At 42.9% G+C, this 20,947-nt stretch overlaps 1 protein-coding gene across 6 annotated transcripts in view; it reads left to right on the forward strand.

The window, feature by feature from the left end:
- The first annotated feature begins 723 nt into the window (after positions 1-723).
- The window catches only part of LOC308317438 (C-myc promoter-binding protein-like), a 70,967-nt gene continuing 50,743 nt past the window's right edge, over positions 724-20,947 (forward strand). For 5 of the 6 annotated variants that reach the window (XR_013964257.1, XM_080766430.1, XM_080766433.1 and 2 more), the window contains exons 1-3: positions 724-908; positions 17,338-17,668; positions 19,629-19,875. Coding sequence is in view for 5 of the 6 variants with exons in the window: in XM_080766430.1 (XP_080622556.1) it covers positions 17,358-17,668; positions 19,629-19,875 (558 nt within the window). In the remaining variant the exon portion in view is untranslated. Of the gene's footprint in view, positions 909-14,327; positions 14,406-17,337; positions 17,669-19,628; positions 19,876-20,947 lie in introns of those variants that run through there. The other variant, XM_080766431.1, reaches the window with a different exon arrangement.

The following is a 20,947-nucleotide window of genomic DNA, read 5'->3' on the forward strand; positions in this document are numbered from 1 at the left end:
CAAATCAAAGCAGCTGCGCTGGCAGGCGCCTTTCCAGCATTCTCCCTTGTGTCCTATGCTTGTGTCCTATCTGAGACAGATCTCGACTTCTGTGCTGTCTCAATCAAATAAAATAAAATACACAGAATTAAGTAAGTAATAATTAAGTGACACCGAACAGTACAGTTAGAAACATCGTAGCGGAGACAATAAATAAGTAGGCTGTATAGATCTGCGAAAGTATAGGCTATGCGACAAGAGTCGGTCTAAATGCGATAAGCTATTAAGCGACGAGCGTACGAAAATAAATATTAATCATATAGGCCTAATAGCCAAGCCATGCCAATAGCCATGCCAATACAGGTCTGCAGACCTGTATTCGACTATCCGTACAGATGTGATTTACACTGAGAGAAAAGGCAAACACTACTGTAGACTAGCCTTGGATCAAGACTGACGACTGTCTATCGTAATGTTATCTATAAAATACATCTACGATAGTCTTGGTCCAATTAAGACTGCTGCAGTAGCCTGACATTTTCTCTGCATTAATTATTACATCTAGTCAATTGAGTTTTTTGGTCCCTTTGGCTTTTTCAATTAACCGAAGTGACGCTGTTAGTGTTATCGCCCGGCCCTATTTGCACTGACACGCGCTGTGCCAGCCAGCCAGCCACGCAGCCTCTTGCCCCGGGGCTGTCGTCAGTAAAGTGATGTAAACCGTACTCAGACGGATTCCCATCACAACCAAAATGGCGTCGGAGCGTACAGCAGCCGGGTCGGCATATTGAAGGGTCGGGATAGAGTCAGGCTTATTAAAAGATCTCCCCGTAACGTTTATGCACTGACAGTGCTGTAATGCAAGTGTGTTATTAACGCGATATACCAGCCGAAGCTGTGTGAGGACCAATTTCACGTTCGCAAGTGGTGTAAGTATGACATGATGTGATGACTTGACTGACTGTGTGTGGACGGATTTACCGAACAGCTGCCGATTACTGTGTGAATTACCCGAACAGGCTAGAAATCGCAGGGAGAGAGTGCCAACCAGGCTGTCGCTGTGTGCAGCCTGTGCCCGTACTGATAGGGCGATGATCTAAATGGCATGCAAATGAACCGCGCAGTGGGCATAATTGTTGCAGATGGCATGCTGGCTCGATAAGATTTGACCGGACCCAGTTATTGCCATGCTCTGCTCTGAGCTTGCCTCGGCTACGCATGTGCCACAGGTTGTTCTGTATCATTCCTAATCCTTAGATTGAGCTGTCTATATATGTGCGGGGTAAAAATGCAAATCGACACTTTTTGGTGTCATATATGCTCGTGCACAGGTCGTCCAGCGAGGCGCGAGCTGATATATTTACCCAATGTATACTGTCTGTAGGTTAGCCCTAAAAATAACTGGTCTGCCCCATCTCTCTCTTGCCAGCAGCATAGTCGTGCTGTTAGAGAAATATGTTCTTTAATACCAGAATATTTATTCAGAATCAGTAGATATAGCCAGTAGTAGTAGCCTACATTCTTACTTTTCGCCATCTGAAAACACTAAAGATTTGAAATCATTGTCAACTGCTTGCTTTTAGTGTACCCCACAGGGTCCTCTTTAATTGTGGTAGCGTGCAGGGAGTCAGGGACACAACATCGATCTGCGCAAAGAACTGTGGATGCATACTCTGACAGTCTGACTGACTGTGACTACTACTATATCGAATCAGATCGGGAGCTCTATATTCATGCTGGCCCAGTGGCCCTGTCCAATATTGTGTCGGATCACAATATATAAGAGGGAAATAAATGAGCTGAAAACTCATCGATTGAGCTAAGATTTCAGAATAGAGAGAGTCATAGAGTGGACTAAGACAATGGATTTCTTGGCATTTTGGAGGTATATGCTCACAAAATTCCCTCACTGTGAGTTTAAGTGGTGACACACAGGACAGGCATGTCTGGTCAAATCATACAATACAGAAATACTTCCAAGCCTGTAATTTTAAAACCTCAGATGTGCATGAAGGTAGCTCTGGAGACTGCAAGAACCCAACATGGCCTTATTTGTGCAGTTATTGGTCTCCATAATTCATGAAAAACGCAAGCTGGTCAGGCTTGTTTTTTGTGCATTATGGGCAGAATGTTTGTAATCTCTTTGCCTTGCCTGTTCTTGTTTGGAGCCGTGATGACTGCCACATTGGAATGTCGAAGAGGAGACATGGGTCGGCTTGAAAATGAATACTGCTGTGTCACTCATTTGAGTTGCACACGTGGAACGTGCAGGCAACTTTACTGTAACTAGGTTCTGCCCTATGAAGTTCTGGGATGAGGAGGATTCATTGCATTGAGTAAAAGATCAAAGAGCAGTCTCAGACGCAGGACATCTGCTTAGCACCTTTAAGACCACACGAATGACCCTGATGCCCGGCCTTTGCCCTAACACTGACCTAAGGGTCCGTGTTTATAGTCTTTGTTTATAATTTAAGCCCAAGAAGCATTTGATCTATTTAGGCTACGGTAACTGGTATTCCTTACTTGTCAGTAATGGACATTTTGGAAGATTATTTCTAAGGCATTTCAAAGAGACGACAGAGTGGTATGCTCTGATTGAGATATAGATCTAAATGAGTTCCTGATAGGCAGGTTAGAATGTCATCCATTTGTACTTTGGGCAGACTTGAGGGCTTTTGATGAATGGAGAATGTGTTTTTTGGCGAGATCATAAATTAAGATAGAAAAGATGCTAATCTTTCCCGTTCTAGAGGGTTGGTAGTAGAAACCTATAGACTAACGAAGGATTTTGGTGTTCTTTGAACATGTACACTTTGTACAGAGCAATTACATTACATGGTTTATTATTGCAGTTCATTGCATTTGGCCCGTTGTACTCTCAGTTCTTTATTACAAGTGTCCAATTCATTCGCAGAGATGCAGGTCAACAGTGACCAAAGTCAACTTGTGGATGTGTGACAGAGAGACACACACATCTGAGTCTCATTTGGCTTTGAAACTGCGAATTAGAGCCTGACCAAGTCCCTCCTTGTTTTGGAAAGTCCCAGCACCATTTGCTGATGTTGTTTTGACCGATATTTTGTACCAAAATAAAAATAAATGTAATCAATATGAAAAGCTTAGATTTGATTAAAGTTTTTGGTAGGTATAGGGTGGTCTATAATGCATCATAATCACATTTAAAATGCATTATTATGCACTTAATGCATAACAACTTAATGTATGACAACTTATAACAAGGTTCATGAAGTAATGGTCATTATACATAATAAGCTCAGTGGAGCAGCACATTATAAGTACATTAACCATACAGTATATTAAGACACTTTATGACTAAGTTATGGCTATAATGTGTTGTTCTGATGATCTTATATTCCCATTTATTTAATCCACTTTCTCCCACTCTGCTATATATTTCCCCCGTATTTCATCCACTTATTCTGTGGCGTTGTTGTTAGCAAAGTTGGAGCACTAAATGTGTGTGCCCCTGAGTCATGCTGGGAAGTCCCTCACTCATTCTGTGCACACTCCAGGATTCTACAGTAGTAATAATTTGTGGTTTTGGGGGCATTCTGGTTTTTAAGAACATTAGAGTGATCAGACACTGTAAATGACACAACTTAAGAGTGAGATATGTTAAACCAGTCGTTATTGTTTTGGGGCATTTTAATTATCGTTATTACTTTTGAGAATTTTTGCCTCCAAAAGGAGGATATTCATGACACAGGATCAACACAGCACAGCATTAGGTGTGTTTTCATTAAGGTTTTGGGTAAAATGAGACCCTGCGTTGGGAACGGGGCACTGGTGTGGATTAGTGGTCATGAAAATTGAGCACCTGGATTATATGAACCCAGGAAGTCCTATCCATAAACACTAATTACTCATAAACTCAGAGTAGAGTCTCTGAATTGAGAGGGCAGGATGTCGTCTTAGGTGTGGGTGGTGTCTGGCTCAGCACACCATGAGTTAGGGTGGGTCGGTATTAAGGAACACATACGGTAACAGCTTCATCTCATTCCCACAAGTTAGGAACTCGTGAGATAATATTAAGGAGAAGTTGTTGGATTTATTTATTTATTTCATTATTATTATTATTATTATTTTTGGCTACCTAACCAGTTAGTCGCCCTAAAGGACAAGGTTGCGTGCAGGCCCAGACCTTCTATACAGGCCGACGATGCAGCCGCTTGGGGCGCCATGGGGGGGGGTCTGGCGCTTTGGTAATGGGGGTCAGATAAACATATGGAAGCGTGTCTTGAGTGTACAGGGTTTGAGGAGGTCAGATCAACATTATGGAAGAATCCCATTGTACATACATGCTATACCAGAGCAAGCAACAGCACATACAGTAGGCCTACATGATGACGTGAAGCTCGGCCAATCCAATCAGGGAAGCTAATGCCTATTCCCCCCACACACAGAGATTCAGTGAGTCCTCCACAGACCCACGGTACTGCCCACAGATAAAGACCCCCCACACACAGAGATTCAGTGAGTCCTCCACAGACCCACGGTACTGCCCACAGACCCACGGTACTGCCCACAGACCCACGGTACTACCCACAGATAAAGACAAGACTGACTTCCGAAACTGCACACTCTCAGGTCATATGGGACATTGGGACACGCATGCCAAGATTGAGGTCAATTGGTCAGATGCCACCCCAGTTATGCCTGGGATAAACACACACACACAAAGATTTTGATAATTTATATAGATAGATGTTTATAAGGCATTATAGACATGAACTAGTGTGTTACTAGTGTTATACAATTCTCTCTAATAACATTGACACAAAAGACAATAGCTGAGGATGTAGAGCGGCCGCTCGGGAAACAGAAGGTTCCCAGTACGATCCCTGGGTTAGTGTCGAAGTGTCCTTGAGCAAGACACTGAACCCCTTCTGCTCTCGATGAGCAGGTTGGTGCCTTTGTTGCATGGTTTTCACTGCCATCCTGCTTTGGACAAAGGTGCTATATAAATGCACCATGTACCATTTATTTATTTGACCATTTACTAAGATTATTAGTAAGGGCTGATCTGGAAGGTTTCAGATTCAAAGCAGGTGATGAGATTCCAGAGGAAAGACCTCAGAGTGAAAGGGGATCAACCTGAGAGACACGTGTGACACTTGGCTGACTTGGAGGCAAAAACTAAAGCACTGTCTGAAGAATAGTTTGTGTGTGAGTGAAGACTGTTTGTGAGAGATTCCCTTGCTTCAAGACATGGCTATAATTTCTCAGGCGTTGGCAGTAGCACTTCACTGTACCTCTCTGAATTAACAGAGGAACCTCTGGTTATTCTGGTTATTAGCTTTCCTTTGATATTTATTAGCAGGATATGGCGTTATTTGATTGCAACAAAGCATGACACATACGTCTCATGCTACATACATACTGTAGTAGATTATAGACATAGCCAACTGCTGTGCATAGAGTTTTGTCTATAATCGGTTAAATTAGCCAATTTAATCGATTAGTCTGATTAAGCAGTAAGGGCTATTTTATACTTGAATACAGAAATGCTATGAATGAACACGGAAAAATAAATAAATAAAATTGCTTTAAAGGGTTAGTTCAGATTTTTTGACTTAAAGCTGTAGGACATACTTGCCATTAATATAGTGGTTGCAAAGGTATTGATTGCCCGAGTCCCGTGGTGAGAAATGGAATTAAGTCGTTTTGGAACGAGTTGGAGTTTCGTTCAGCCGTATGTGGGGCTCGCGTATCCGCGTATTACGCGCACATGCATGCGCTTGGTGTAGTTCGGCCAATAGGCAGTCCTCAGTATCAATAAAACTTCAAACTTGGCAGGTATGTTTTCTATTTGTAGATCACTGTAGTAATGTGGTCTCTGTCAGGCTCTCTATCGAGCACTGCCCACCTAATCTCTCAAGACAGATGTTGTTTACCGAATGGGTTTTCAGATTGCTGACCAGTGACCACTCAACGGGTTGGGGTTTAACGCTCCAAGCTGAATTTATATGATTATTTTATGCACTCATGGCCCTCAGGGCCATTAAATCAGTTGAAGTAATGATCATAAAACTAAAAGACACCACTTTGAAATGACAGGTGGTCATTCTCTGTCTGTAGAGATACATACTCTGAACTAAGCAGTGTTGCCAGAGGAGCTTGTGATTCTTTCAATGTGATCTTTTCAAAAAGCTGAGCGACTTTTGGTAGTTGCATTCTGAATCTGATGGGAATCGTGTTCTGCTGCAAGCAGAGTTCTAAGAGGCATTTATTTATTTTATAGCCATAGATGAATTGACACCTTTTGAGATTTTGTTGATAACCATAAATAATCTTAAATTCAAAGCTTCAGCTTCCCTTTGATTTTGAATAATTACGCATGAAAATAGTTGAAATATGAAGTTTAGCATTTCATCAAAGGATAGCCTAAGTAGCTGTTGTTTGATATGGCTCCTACCATGTAAACATTTATTCAGTTAAAGAAAGTGTATACAATGTCACTTCTGACTTGTTTGTTTCCATAGTATGTTCAATTCTGAACATAACACTTCAGGTAACTAGGTTGGACATGGTTGCACGGGTGAAACACACAAAAAAAAAGATATCTGGTTCTCTATCAAAGAGAAATAGATTGACTTGAGCCCAACACACACCGGGTGCGCAACGATGCGGCACAGGCGTTACCGCGCGGCAATGCCTGAAAAATAGAACAGTGGCGTATCGGAGCGTCAGGCGAGGCGTGAACGCGCGTCGGACGCCGCCGGTGTGGGATAGGTTCATTGAAAATAACGGAGGCGGCTGTTTTCACTCGCGGCGTTCGCAGACGGTGTGTGTAGGGCTTTAGAGTCTGTATAAACCAACATTGGACTCTTGTGCTAATTTCCCACCCTGCTTATATCCATAGCCCCCAGAGGTCATGCATCTGTGATATATAGCTTACTATTAATTTGCATGGTGTTCAGAGACCAGGGAGTTGGCATTACAACTCAGTCAGGCGTGTCACATATACACCCTTGTGGGTCAGAGGGGATCTCAAGCAGCACTGGGTGGGTTCCTCTCAACATTCAGCATCGTCACATCGCCTCTAGCTCGCATCAAGGAACCAGAGGTGTGCGGATCACGTTCGGACATGGAAAAATAAACTGCTAATATCCTGCTGGGTCATCATCTTCTCCCCCCCACACAAACATGACCCGACAGTGATGATGGAGAAGGGAACTTGCGCCTGAGCTGAAATAACTAAGTAGAAGCAGATGCTTAACCCCCGTGAAAGCTTCCTACCGGCTTGTGTTTGTGTTCTTGTGCATTCCTGCAAACCACCCTGTGGTCGTGTCTCTGCTGGATGTCGGTCCAGCTGGAGCCAAGGACACCAACAGTGCTGTCAGAGTGCCCGAGAGGTCACCTTATTAAGGGCTTTCATTGGTCCCGGTTCTTCCTGAAACTGTAGACAGCTGGTAAACGTTGCCATGTCATGCTGTCTCTATAACCCCCCCCCCACACACACACACACGCACACACACACACACACACACACACACACACACACACACACACACACACACACACACACACACACACACACACACACACACACACACACACACACACACACACACACACACACACACACACACACACACACACACACACACACACACACACACACACACACACACACACACACACACACACACACACACACACACACACACACACACACACACACAGAGAGAGAGAGTAGTGCCAATAAAGCCCTTTGAATTGAATTGAATTGAGTAGTGAAGGCTTGTGGAGCTTGGAAACTGCATTGAACTCCTCCCTGAAATAGTGACATACTGTACAAACCAGGGTGTCTTGGATGACACCCCTGTTAGTTAGTTTCTTTTTTCTTTTCTTTTTTTGTTATCAAATGTTTTTTATTTAAGACGAAATAGCACAATCAAACATGTTAATACCATGAATGAATAAAGAAAACAAAACAAGTAATACACGTACAACAGCAAAAGAAAAGGAACACAAAAACAAACAAACAATCCCACCAACCCCTCCCCCCGGGACCAAAGATGCCACAAATCTGCAATACTAGACCAAATATGAATGTTTTCCTCTTTCGCTCCGTGTAATCTTGCCGTGGACATCTCCAGATATATGATATCTAGAAAGGTCAAAGCCCATTGGCGAGATGTCAATGTATGAGGAGGTTTCCAGCGCGTAGCAACCATCTTCTTTGCGGCCGTTACGCCAGCAAAGAAGACACGGATACGGGTATTATTTAATGGCAACTGGGATACATCATTTAATATAAATAAAGATGGAGAGGGTGTAATGTTAATTTGTAAAATAATCGAAAGATTAGCAGCAACCATATTCCAAAATGTGAGAACACTTGGACACTCCCAACCCATATGGAAGAATGCACCTATGGTGTTAGTTAGTTTCTTTTTTTTCTCTCTCTTTTTTTTGGTCTTTTAGAATAAATCAGTGGTTCTTGGGGGGGGGGGGGGGGGGCAACTCGCATTGTGGAACTGAGTAAAACTAAATGTAATGCCTCACCTCCTATATTCCAAGTGCTTTAATATCAGGGTGGGGGGGTCCCCAGTTCAAATGCGATTTCTTTGGTGGGTTCACGGCCTGAAAATATTTGGAACCACTGTTTTAGATTGAGTGAAATGTCCAAGGTTCACCTGCATGAACTTTGGATTACACAGTACACACAAACATTGCATTTGGGTCCATATAGAGGCAGGTGCACACTATTGTCAGTGAATTCTGCATGTCACATTCAGCATTGAAAATGCTCTGTAAGCACGTAGCCTGGATAAGTGTTACAAAGACCAGAGGGTTAAGCAGACGATGCGAAGCCTCATTTTAAGGCATTTGTGCTGTTTTTTCTTAACAAATCCTGCATCATAAATAATTCAGAAAGGCATAAATATATATAGTGCCGCAGGACCCTGGCGGAGGGCTTGAGTGATCTTTTTGAAGAGGCGTGTGGCTTCAGCAGTTTATGGCCTGAGAAATCAGCTGTGTGACTTGATTCTGTCTGTTCACCCCAAGTTCAAGAAACACTTTCTAAAAAGGGTTGGTCTGGTAAAAGGAACCTGCTAGCAATTAAGTTACTTGGATTAGTCCCATTACAGTAATGTGATTTCATATTCTGTGGCAGATTCGGAAGGAATAATGATTTCAGCTTGGGTGTCGTGTTGTGCACTGCAGCTCTCAGTAGGGGATCCTGTGTAGTGATCTGTGCTTTGAAGATGAATGCTGCTGTAAATCCGACATCATGTGGGATATGCTCTCTGAGTAATACTCAGCAAAGGATATCAGTTGTGATCAGTTGTGTGGAAAATATATACTTCTACTCGGAAGATTACTCGGTTTACGATTCTTATGGAGCTTGCATTCTTAAGTCTACTGTCTTAATTGGCCCAGCAAAAGCATTTACATGAATATAAAGCTTTTGAGTTCCAAAAGAAACAATTCCCTATCAGTGGCCTTTCCTGTCTTGCCTTCAGCTTACTATCAAATAAAGCAACAGCATGAAAAAAATGCTTTCAATATCTTCACTTTGTTCTATACAGTGATGCCAAAAATAGCCTTTCACCTTCCCCAGACATCAAGTTACAAGTTCAAAGTTCTGTTTGAGTGATGGGTATGCATTTTTCATTTTGTCTTCAGTGTTTCCACTTTCAACATTGTTAGCTGAGCAGTGCTGCTGATTTCCTCTGTAGTATGTATGACTGTATGTACTGTACCCCGGGGACGGCAGAGAGCTGAACACAGACAGAGTGGGGTGGCGAGTGGGAAGCGGGAGCCCTGGATGGTGTGCTATATATACTCTTTATGTAATGTGTGGCATGGTGCTGTTGGTGTTTGGATGAATTTATATTTTTAGTAGGCTGAGAGCATGGCTCGGATGCGTTGGATTCTTTAGTCTTTCATGTTGTGCTGTGCTCTAAAATGGGAGACACAGTGGACTTTAGGGCTCTGTGTGTTTACCGTTTACTCTTTCAAAGTTAAATTAACGCCCAGGATCTTTCCCCAGTGTGCTTTGCCTCAGTTTTGAATCCAATAGGTGCAATAGGCTACAACATTCATTTGTATTAGCTTGTACAATGGGTTGGTCTACCAGTCTAGACGTTATAAAAATGCCTTATCTCTCAGAAATGCAAAATAGCTCCAATTTAATATCTTAATAGTCATTTAGGTAGCTGTTAGGTGCACCTGTATACACTATAGATTGTTCTTTATGCTTCATTATGTGAATGCAATTTGTATTTACGTTTTTTTTTTTCAAGGTCTTGCTTTTAGTAGTTTATTTTAATGAAGAGCAATTTATAAGCTTGGGTTGGCTTTGAAGGTTATAAGAGTGTAGGCTAATTGCTAAAACCACATATCGCACATAGTACATGCACACACACGCCTGCGCGCGTGCACACACGCACGCACGCACGCACGCACGCACGCACGCACGCACGCACACACGCACACACACACGCACACACACACACACACACACACACACACACACACACACACACACACACACACACACACACACACAGTGGTGTCCATGAGAGGCAGAGGGGGCATGCAGGAGGAATGTGTTTAACTACTGTTCCCCTAATGAAATCTTGTTAAGCTATAATGAGCACAAATGATGAGTAACCCTTGCATGCAGCATCATACAGATTAAGGTTAAACCACTCTGAACTAGTAGGGTTAACGCCAGTATCAAACTTGGTATGCTAGAACGGTAACTGTTCGGTCAGCTTGATACTGGCAAAACTGGTGGGAAGATCAATATTGCTGTTTGATCTCCCCGGGGCAAAATAGGCATGCACACATTTCGCTGGCAATAGAGCGCCGAAGTCCTCTGACGTCACTCGCTCATCCCCTCGATTCCCCTGGTTCACGGAAGTAATTTCTCTATGGAGAATAACATCTTAAAATCGTTTCATATACTGTAAGTTGTGGTCCAAAAAATAAACAAGCTGTCACAGCGTTATTGTCAGGGAGGTGTCTCTGTATCGTTTGCGACAGTCAGTCACTCATATAAGATACAGTCTGTTTCTAGCGAAAATGTAACTAATTCAGTAGCAGTAACAATAGCGTTTTCTCTCAGTCAGTTGATTCTTCATATCCATATGAGTGAAACGGCCGGGATGACTATCATTACAATGCAATGCCCTCTAGTGATATTGACGTCAGACTTCTGTGCTCTATCCAAACCCAAGAAAGACTCAGGAAGTACTAATACAATCTTGCTAATAACAGGGTTACTTATACTACTCATAAAATCCTGTGCTTCTTCTTTAAAGTAATACGAGTGTTCCCATTGAGGGTCCCTGTGGCTCTTAAATGTAGGAGGCCGTATAGTGTTTTGGAGTTGTTTTTGTCCCTTTTCTGTGTTGAATTACTTAGTTATTTCCCAACTGCACAAGGTTTGAACAATCAAGCAGTATACCCTCACAGTAGCCAAAAGGCGAGTTAAATGATCTACTGTATGTTATGAATCAGAGGTCCTGACTCCTCATCAATCTGCCTTATCAGCCATGACCTGACCAGTGGTGGAAAAAGTACTAAAATGAAAGTAAAGTATACGTAAAAGTATCAATAGTGCAATGTTTAAATACTCTGTTACAAGTAAGTGTGGACTTGAGTAAAAGTACAAAAGTATTACCATTAACATAATACCATTACCATTATCAAAATGTACTTAAAGTACCAAAAGTAGAAAGTACTCATTATGCAGAATGTCCCATTTCACAAGTTTCCAAATATATAAAATCCTTAGTGTAGAAGTAAATAAAGGGCTGGTTAATTTACATTTTAGTTATTCGTTACTTCAAAGTGACTAGTAACTAAAGTTTTCAAATAATAATTGTAGTTGAGTAAAAGGTAAAATGTTTGCCTCTTAGATGTAGTGGAGTAGAAGTAAAAGTATTGAAAATTGTAAATACTTAAGTAATGTAAAACAAATACCTATATGAGTAAATTTACTTAGTTTACTTAGTTACATTCCACCACTGGACCAGACACTGTCAAGCACAACTCTTCCCCTTTAGCTTGTCACTGTTGGAAAATGATGAGGTGAGAGACATTTGTAATCTGAGTCCAGAACACAGTGAACCAGCGTTTTCCCAGCATCTGTCAATAGTTGTATACTAGAGACAATAAACTCAAGCTCCCATCCCTCACATATAGGTACAGTATAGTAGAAGCTGCACCCCTTGACCTTGCTAGGATAAAACTGTTGCAAAGAATACCAAGTCTTGCTTACTTAATTAAAAGCTTTTGAAAGAGATGCATATATGGCTAGAATGTAGTTAGGCCTGCATTCACCTTAATGAATGGTGGAAATCAGCATGTCTTCTAGTCATGGGTAAAAAACATTAATGGCCTTGTGAAAGGAAAATATCAAGGATTGGGTTAAAAAGAACATGGAACTGGCTGACCGCAATAATTAGTTTTCCCCGTAATACTACAGTATTAGTATTATTTTAATCTGTCCTTGTTAATATCATCCATCATATAGCCTCCAAGAATTGATTTACTTCACTGCGTCATTGGTACTGCTGAAAAAGGTTGAAGCATCTTCATTTGGCTTCCATTTGAAAATTGATGTGACAATTTTAAGCCGGCTTCAGCATCACTAAATTCTTGCTGAGTCTGACAGTAAATATCCTATTATAATTAATAGACATCATTGTGTGCTACTGCAAAGTTTAATGAGTTCTTTCCATAGTGTTAAACTAACAACTACAACTCTTGAATACAGTGAGTGGAACAGTTAAAACGAATAGTGCTGTGAATGGTCAAAATCCCACACATAAAGTAGGTCTTGTAGCTCTGGAAATAGTTGGCGCAACTTGGCACTTAACTAGTATAGCATCCCACAAACTTAGTTTGGGCTTATAGTTGGCAGTCTTTTCATGTAGCCTTCGGCCAATACATTTAAGCGAGCTAATACACCCGCTAATTAAACCACTCCTCCCCACACCCTCTGACACCATATGCCTGGAATCACGGGCCATGTCTTGCTGGCCACAGCTGAAAATATTTAGAAATAAAATAAACAGACTCCCAGTTTAGAAAACCTGGTTGTAATAAACGGTCTTTCTCTCAAGAGTGTGGGGTGCGGTGGGGGTTAATAAAAGTACAAGGTTTGAAATGTTAGCCGACCTGGTGGTGTCCGCCCAGCCCAGAGAGTCACTCAGCATGCCTCCAGTCTCGAGTGTGACATTCCCTAACTTAGTGGTTCCCAAACTTATTACGATTATAAAAATCTTTTGAAATATTTACAAACTAATTGTAGGAAACAAAATAAACTGACCTGCGACCCACACATTCGCCCTGACCGACCCACTGTGCTCTAACTCCCGTGTGTGCAAATCTAGCCTCCCTCAGGAAACCTCTGGGATGGGGTTGAATTGTGAACAACTCTGGATGGTAACAAGACAACTCACCCCGTTTCTGTTTTCCTCCCAGAATGTTCCCCAGTGAGGGGTGGGAGAGGCTGGACAGCAGACGGCTGGACTTTGAATTTCTCTAACTATAAACTTTATAAACTTTCATGACAGCAGACAGCCAAAGTACAAATATAATTTATGAAAAGCTACTACATTGAAGTCTGTTCACAGAAGTTGTTGTAGGATATGTGGGGATTATCTGATGAGGTACCATTTGAGTGGGCAAAACCTTACATATACTAAATAATACTAAATTGTTTATAGGGTCAATACAAGTAAAATAATATAGCCTTTCCACAGGAGTATCATTTTATATTTCTCCAAAAAGAATACAAACAGCCAATAGCATATTACAAAGTTATCCCCCTCACTGGTGAAAATTCCGGGAGGAAAAACAGGCACGCACCGGGGTGAGTTGTCCAGTATTCCTCTGGATCACATCCAGTTTGCACTACATGTCTTTGCAGGCACTGTTATACTTTCTCTATTCCCTGTGGAACTTGGGAAGTGTTGTTAGCCAACCCCAGTTCTCCTTTTCTGCTAGATTGAGACTGAAGAGGGCAGGCTAGAAGGGCAGTTGAAACCCACCGGGACAGGACACTCTCCCTCCCCGGGGCTCTATTGTCAAGAAGTTGAGCGATGAACCTGAGTCGGCCGCTGAGGAAGAACGGTGAAATGTTGAAATAACCCATTCTGACCTGAGATCAGATTCTAGAAAATGTTTTCTACATCCTGACAGTTTTCGGAAAAATCTATGTTTCTATGTCAGTCGTAATTAGATTTTTCAAAAATAGCAGACCTACAAGCTCATAGCTATGAGCTTGTAGATCTACTATTTTTCAATAGCTAAAGCATAGCATAATGCTAACACCAAAAGGGGTTCCCGCCCAAAATGGGATAAGACTGGCCGGTGCTACCACACCCAGATGCTGTAATAGAAAATGCCACTTGAACACTGAACATAATTCACATACGGTATGTACAGTACATTATTTCTATCATAACTATAAAGCCGGCCAAGGCATGTATAGTGTGTTTGTGTGTGTGTGTGTGTGTGTGTGTGTGTGTGTGTGTGTGTGTGTGTGTGTGTGTGTCTGTCACCTAGACTGTATTACCTTAATAAACATGGTCATGAATACTTTCTGCTTCCAGTCACTAGTTTAAAGTCTCATTTCTAATGTCATAATATTCTTTTTGGAAAATGATGGTCCCATTTATTAAAAAAATTACCATAAAGTCGCGTATGTTCTGAGGGGCGTGGCTACCGTTACAGTCTATGATCGGGATTCCCCACCCACTCGAGTCAAAATAAAAACCAACGGAGAAGAAGGGGGGAAGTCCCGCCTCGTTGTCTGGGCCAGCCAAAGGCCAGCTGGGCCCAAACGGATCTAGAAAGATGGCGATGTACAATTCAAGGACTGACAGGCTTCATTTTACGTTCATGTTAGACCCGCGGAACGCTTTGTCCATATTTTTTACAGTCTATGGTGTGTGCGCATGCGTGGCTGCACAGTGGTCCAGTCCTCACACAACATGCGTCACAAGTTCAGACACGGTCGTCGAACAAAGACAACTTTATTAACAAAATATTGTGCTGTTTAGTTTCGTTCCTTACTTACTGTCTAAACACAAAATCCTGATCCCCACTGCTCTACCCCCCCCCTGAGCCAGGGAATGAATGGGGTATATATTGGGTTCACACTTTGTGGAGCTGTCGTTTTCTGAGCTTTGACAACCAAAAGTACTATATAAGAATGAATGAGATCGTTTTTGGAGGTTATAATTGCATTTACAATGACTGAAGGTATCCTGAGTAAAGGTGAGAGCAGAGTTGTGTGTACAAGCCAAGGCAAAAGTGACGTTACTTACAGTTTCTTGGAATAGCTGTAACAAAATAACCGTTGGCCATATACTACAGTATCATATGATGTACAGTAAAGAGCAAAATTGCGCTGTATGAAATGAATATGATCAATTGTACTGTAACAGTTTAAACTTCACTATTAGTATTATTTTAACCTGTCCTTGTTGAGTGACTAAATCGTGTCAGATGTGAGCTGACAGACTTTGGTATCTCTTGGCTTCATTACATTGTTTTTTGTCCCTCAGCCCAATGCTCAATGGATTTGTAAAGACCACTGTCTCAACCATTTGGCAAACAATTTTTATCTATTTTCCTGTGCCACGTGACTGCACAGCCTCACAGTGTTTCATAGTACAAACTGCATTTAATCCAAACTTGTGCCCTCTTTCTCTCTTGGCCTTATTCCCCTGTTCTATCTCCCTCTGCTTTGCACTCGTCTCATTGTAGCCGTCCAACGGGGAGGATTATAGATTGTCCTTTTTAGAAAAACATATACGAAATAAAAATATGTTTTGCAGCTGTGAAGGAGTGAATGTTGGTTGTCACTTCCTTTCATAATTGAACCATGTGTGAGCAATAAATACTCAGTATTATTATTATATAGGACTTTTAGCTGCAACATGGACGTGGTGTCGATAATAGTGTGATAAGAATTCTCAGAAAATATATCTCTGGCCTGAATTGTCCATGTCTTCCCCACATGATTTCTTGTGAGCTACGCTAAATTTTGCATTATTAACAAAACAAAAACAAAAAGAAGATTATGAATTGGTTGTGAACTGAGCTTGCCGGCTTTTCATGGTTTGTTTTGGCTACACAATTGTGACGTCCATAATGTTCCAAGTTTCACTCAAAGGCTCAAAGTTACCTTTGATCTGTGATAATTCCGGTGTCAAATTATTATTTCCTACATCAGGAGTAAGAATTTGTCACTTACTCATACAGTCACATAGATACTCATCAGCTAAACGTTGGTGTGGCATCATGTTCCGCAAGACTGTGCTAACAGCAACACTGTACAATAATGAAGATACTGTATACTGGACTGTAATGAAATGAAAAAACAAACAAACAAAAAACTAAATTAAATTAAGTACACAATTTTCTGTGGTTTCTGTGGTATTTCTTCTGTATTCTGTTAGTTGTGTCCTTTTTTTGCTAAGTAACACCGGGGCTCCACCGGGCACGCCAGTGTCGCGTCTCCGTCACCGTCACGGAATGTTCCCTTTTTAATCAATGAAGGGTGGCTCCACTGCCCGCGTTGCGTTGCGTGACGGACAGATTGCCCCGGTTCGTTTTTTGACGCACGCGACGGAGACGCAACGCGCCCGGTGGAGCCCCGCCGTAACAGTTTGGGTTCTCCCCCTCCCCTTTGGTTAAGATGAAAAATGCCATGAAGCCTTCTAATCAAGAGGTGTTTATGTTTATCTGGGCAAACCGGGACATTCTTTACATGAGGTGTGAGGAGAATAGACCGAATCATCATGTTATCACCACAACCTATTATTTATTTCTGTGTAGATAATGCCGGCAGCGTCGTATTATTTATTAATTCATCTGGAAGAACATGATATAGTTAATACTTTTTGTTCTAAATATCCACAGGTTGACAAACTAAACATAGCTAATGTTTTGGGTACTTTATTTTATATTGTGTAAATATCCATAGACATTCTACCGGAAATATTGTTCTTTTGTTCACGAACATTCTGATTTGGTCTACTCTATACTGCACTTTTCAAAAGAAAAGCCTAGGCCCCTCTGCGTTGCAATTAGTCCGTAATGTTAACACGTGCTCTTTTGTGTTATGAAAACATGTCTGGCAGCCATATGTAGCTCCTCTCCTCTGCACACACACAGGCACATTCCATTCACATTCCACTAGCTTCATTTCAGCTTTATGACTTTCTGATATTATGGAATGTCCCCATCCTCTAACCACAAAATAATATTTACACACCGCCCGTTGTTAATGTTTCTATCGTTTTCCCTCTCATCTTCCCTTCCTTCAACCTCCTTCTTTATCCCACCTTTGCCATGCAGGAGGCCAGCGGGGATGGGAGATGATGGAGGACAAAGGCCCTCGCGTAGCCGACTACTTTGTGGTGGCGGGACTGACGGATGCGTCCACGCCGCTGGACCAGGCGGTCCGCTTCGACGACGCGTGCCACAAGACGGCGCGGCCTAAGGCGCCCATCACGGACGTGGCGGTGGTGATCCGCTCGCTGGGCGAGGAGGTGCCGCCGGGCTTCACCTGCATCGAGAGCACGCCCGGCGGCCTGTCGGCCGACCTCAACAACGGAGGCCTCATGGCGCCTCAGATCTTTGTGTGCTACAGACGGGGCCGCGACAAGCCGCCGCTCACCGACCTAGGGTGAGTTCCTTTAACATTTTTTAAGGCACTGAGTATTTCAGCAAAGTATCACACACAGTGTGTGTGGGGTTTGATTGCTCCACAGTGCCTCTGGCTTGGCCATGAGCTTCAAGTAATACAATTCCAATTCCACTGTGCATGTTCCTCCACACGCATTACATCCTCCCGGGAAACTACTGTCAGTAAAAAGAACCACCTTGTGTATTGTGTTCTGGAGCTGGAAACAAGAGGTTGTCTATACCGTCCACAGAAACATGGATCAGTTATCTCCATATTTGGGCAAACCTTCCAGTGTGAAATCAAAGTTATAAAAAGTGAAACTAAATATTCACAATATTTATACACCACCAATACATACACCATGCGCACACACAGCATTATGTCATTGTAACACCCGGTTACAGATATTTGGCTCTTCAAAATAAGGTTTGCAAGCGGAAAACGTAATAGATTAATTAATCCTGGTGGTCATTTTATTAATTGAGCGTGTCAGAGTGTGGCAAAAAGCAACAGTTGCTAAATTAGCATTGGACCATCGCTATTGGGGGATGGTGCTTAGGGAACGGTCCATTGGCTCCCTTGATTTCCACTGGCGTCCCCTCTGGGGGCCACGACCCCCCCAAAACCTGTGAACTAGCCATATCAGCAGCAAGTGCTGCCTCTTTGGACTATCAGCACATACGGTTTGCTGAGGCCCTCTGAACACAGCCTCTGTCTGTGTAAGCGCTTGATAAGCATTTAGTCTGCAGTCGATCTGGTGTTAGCACCGTTCTGTGTTGTCACCACCTGCTTGTGTCAGTCAGAGGTGACAGGCCTGTCCAGCAGCCTACAGTACAATGCTTTCAGTCCTTAAAGGTTGTTTTTGTTGAATTGGTAATGGCATATGTGAGTCTCAGCCCGTTTCCATCACATTTTATACATCCACTTAGATTGCTAAAGTTAGCAAAAAGTATGTGCTGGGACTACTACAGTATGTATATGCATGCATGACCCATAATGTCCAAAAGTGTTTTGCCGGAGTGTCACTTGGAGTTCTACTGTATTTGTCTACGTACTTTGCCAGTGTTAGTGAATTACTAGTGAATTCAAGTTGTTGGCTCCCGGTCGCTGCCCGCGCAGAATACAAAACTCTGATGCTTGCATTCAAAGCAACCAACGGTATGCTCCCCCATATCTTGCAAGTATGATCGAACCCTACAAACCCTCCCGCTCACTCAGATCAACCAACGCAGGGAAGCTGGAAGTACCTTCACTAAAAACGCCGGGACAGCTAGCGCTCCACACGTCCCAAACTCTTCTCCCTTCTGGCTCCAAAACTATGGAATGCATGCCATACCCCATGCCTGGCAATAAAGTGCTTCTAATTCTGAATACATAAAGTAACTAGAACTGCACTCTGTCGAGTGCATACAGTACTTGCTTGTTGCACACTAGTAGACCATAAATGGTGCGTATGCACCGTCCCAGCTTTTTCAATGCGTATGCACCGTCCCAGTAAATTACGTAATGACTAGTTGTGCCTGATAAAACCATTGGTTTTCAATGGTGGTGACGTAATGACGATATGTTTTAGTGTCGGGAGGATTAAAGGTAATGCTCCCATGTATACATGTATGTAATCTGGTACCACTGCCGTATCAGGCACAAGTAGTCAATACGTCATTTGCTGGGTGCATACGCGTAAAAGTTGCTGGGACGGTGCATACACATCGGAAATGCTGGGACGGTGCATACGAGTCCCGGGCAAAACTAGTACTTGCGCACTCTGCTTGCGCAAGTAATTATGTGACTGACTGACGGCCGTTTCCCCACCCACCAAATGGTTTGACAGATGAACCGCTTCCGTTGCATGATGCCTTACCAGAGGTGGACAATCAAGTGGATTCCACCCCTCAATTGTCAACGACAATTACGCGAATGAATGCTTAGCATATACACCAATTTATATCCTCCTCTACAGGGTGTTGTATGAGTGGAAGGAGCGGCTGAAGGTGGGCTGTCACCTCATCCAGACGACGCCCTGCGGTCGTCCTGCCAACATCAGCAGTACGTCGTCCCAGCGGATCTACATCACCTACCGCCGGGCCCCCGAGGGCCAGACGTACGCCGCCCTGGCCGTCACGGACATCTGCATCATCATCCCTGGAAAGGGAGAGACGCCGCCGCACACCTTCTGCAAGGTGGAGAAGAACCTCAACAGCAGCATGGTGAGGTTTCAATGATTGTGCACACCCTCTGTCTACTATTAGAAATTAGAGTGTCCGCCCTGAAACTGGGAGGTCGGGGTTCAATCCCCGGCCGGGTCATACCAAAGACTGTAAAAATGGGACCCAATGCCTCCCTGCTTGACACTCAGCATCAAGGGTTGGATTGGGTCCTGCGACATACTAGCGTCATGTCCAGGGGGTGTACTTGTACATCAAGCTGCCTCACGCTACAGAAACAGGAGATAGGCTCCTGCCCTATGGGCCTCATGGCTCGGCAAGGCTACTCTGTCTACTAGTGCAATTTTAGATTTGACCACTTTGTTACACAAATAGGTCATTATCCATAAAAACCCTGTTTCAACAACACTAGGGTTCACTACAACATGGCTCGTGGATCTCAGACTTCATATAAATTAAAGTTAAATATTTCAAAAAATATAAAACATATGTAGGTGGAAGGTACTTGGCCTACTGGGTGTGTGCACAAGAAATCTTCCACTTCTAATAATGACTATTTGGTTATCAGTGATGATTACACAATTATGAATTTCTTTAGTTGATATAAATTGGGATTTTGGTTGGTTTTGAAAAAAAGAAAAGGACATACTGTATCAACCTCAACATGCTTTGCTTTGGGCAGTTTCCGCACATGCTTTATCAGAAGCTTTGACTGGAGATCATTAGCACTGAAGCGTCTCTCGTTATTCTGAGGTTTGGTTGATACAGTACATGGAGGTTGATAGGCTCGACCCTCCATCCCCGCACCCCTATACTTTATTCAGACAGACAGACAGACAGACAGACAGACAGACAGACAGACAGACAGACAGGATGTAGGAGAAACACACAGGATGAAAGCCATCACAGGATTTGATCCCGGGCCATTTGGGTGTGGTTCCCAAAGCGAATGTCTTAACTGCTATACCATCGACAGACAGGCACTGGTATCATTTCCTTTGTTGAGACACATGGCAGGAAAGCTGAGATCGTGTGTGTGTGTGTGTGTGTGTGTGTGTGTGTGTGTGTGTGTGTGTGTGTGTGTGTGTGTGTGTGTGTGTGTGTGTGCGCGCGC

Source organism: Protomyctophum bolini (genome assembly GCF_963924005.1).
Source record: "Protomyctophum bolini genome assembly, chromosome: 1".
Classification (NCBI taxonomy): Eukaryota; Metazoa; Chordata; class Actinopteri; order Myctophiformes; family Myctophidae; genus Protomyctophum; species Protomyctophum bolini.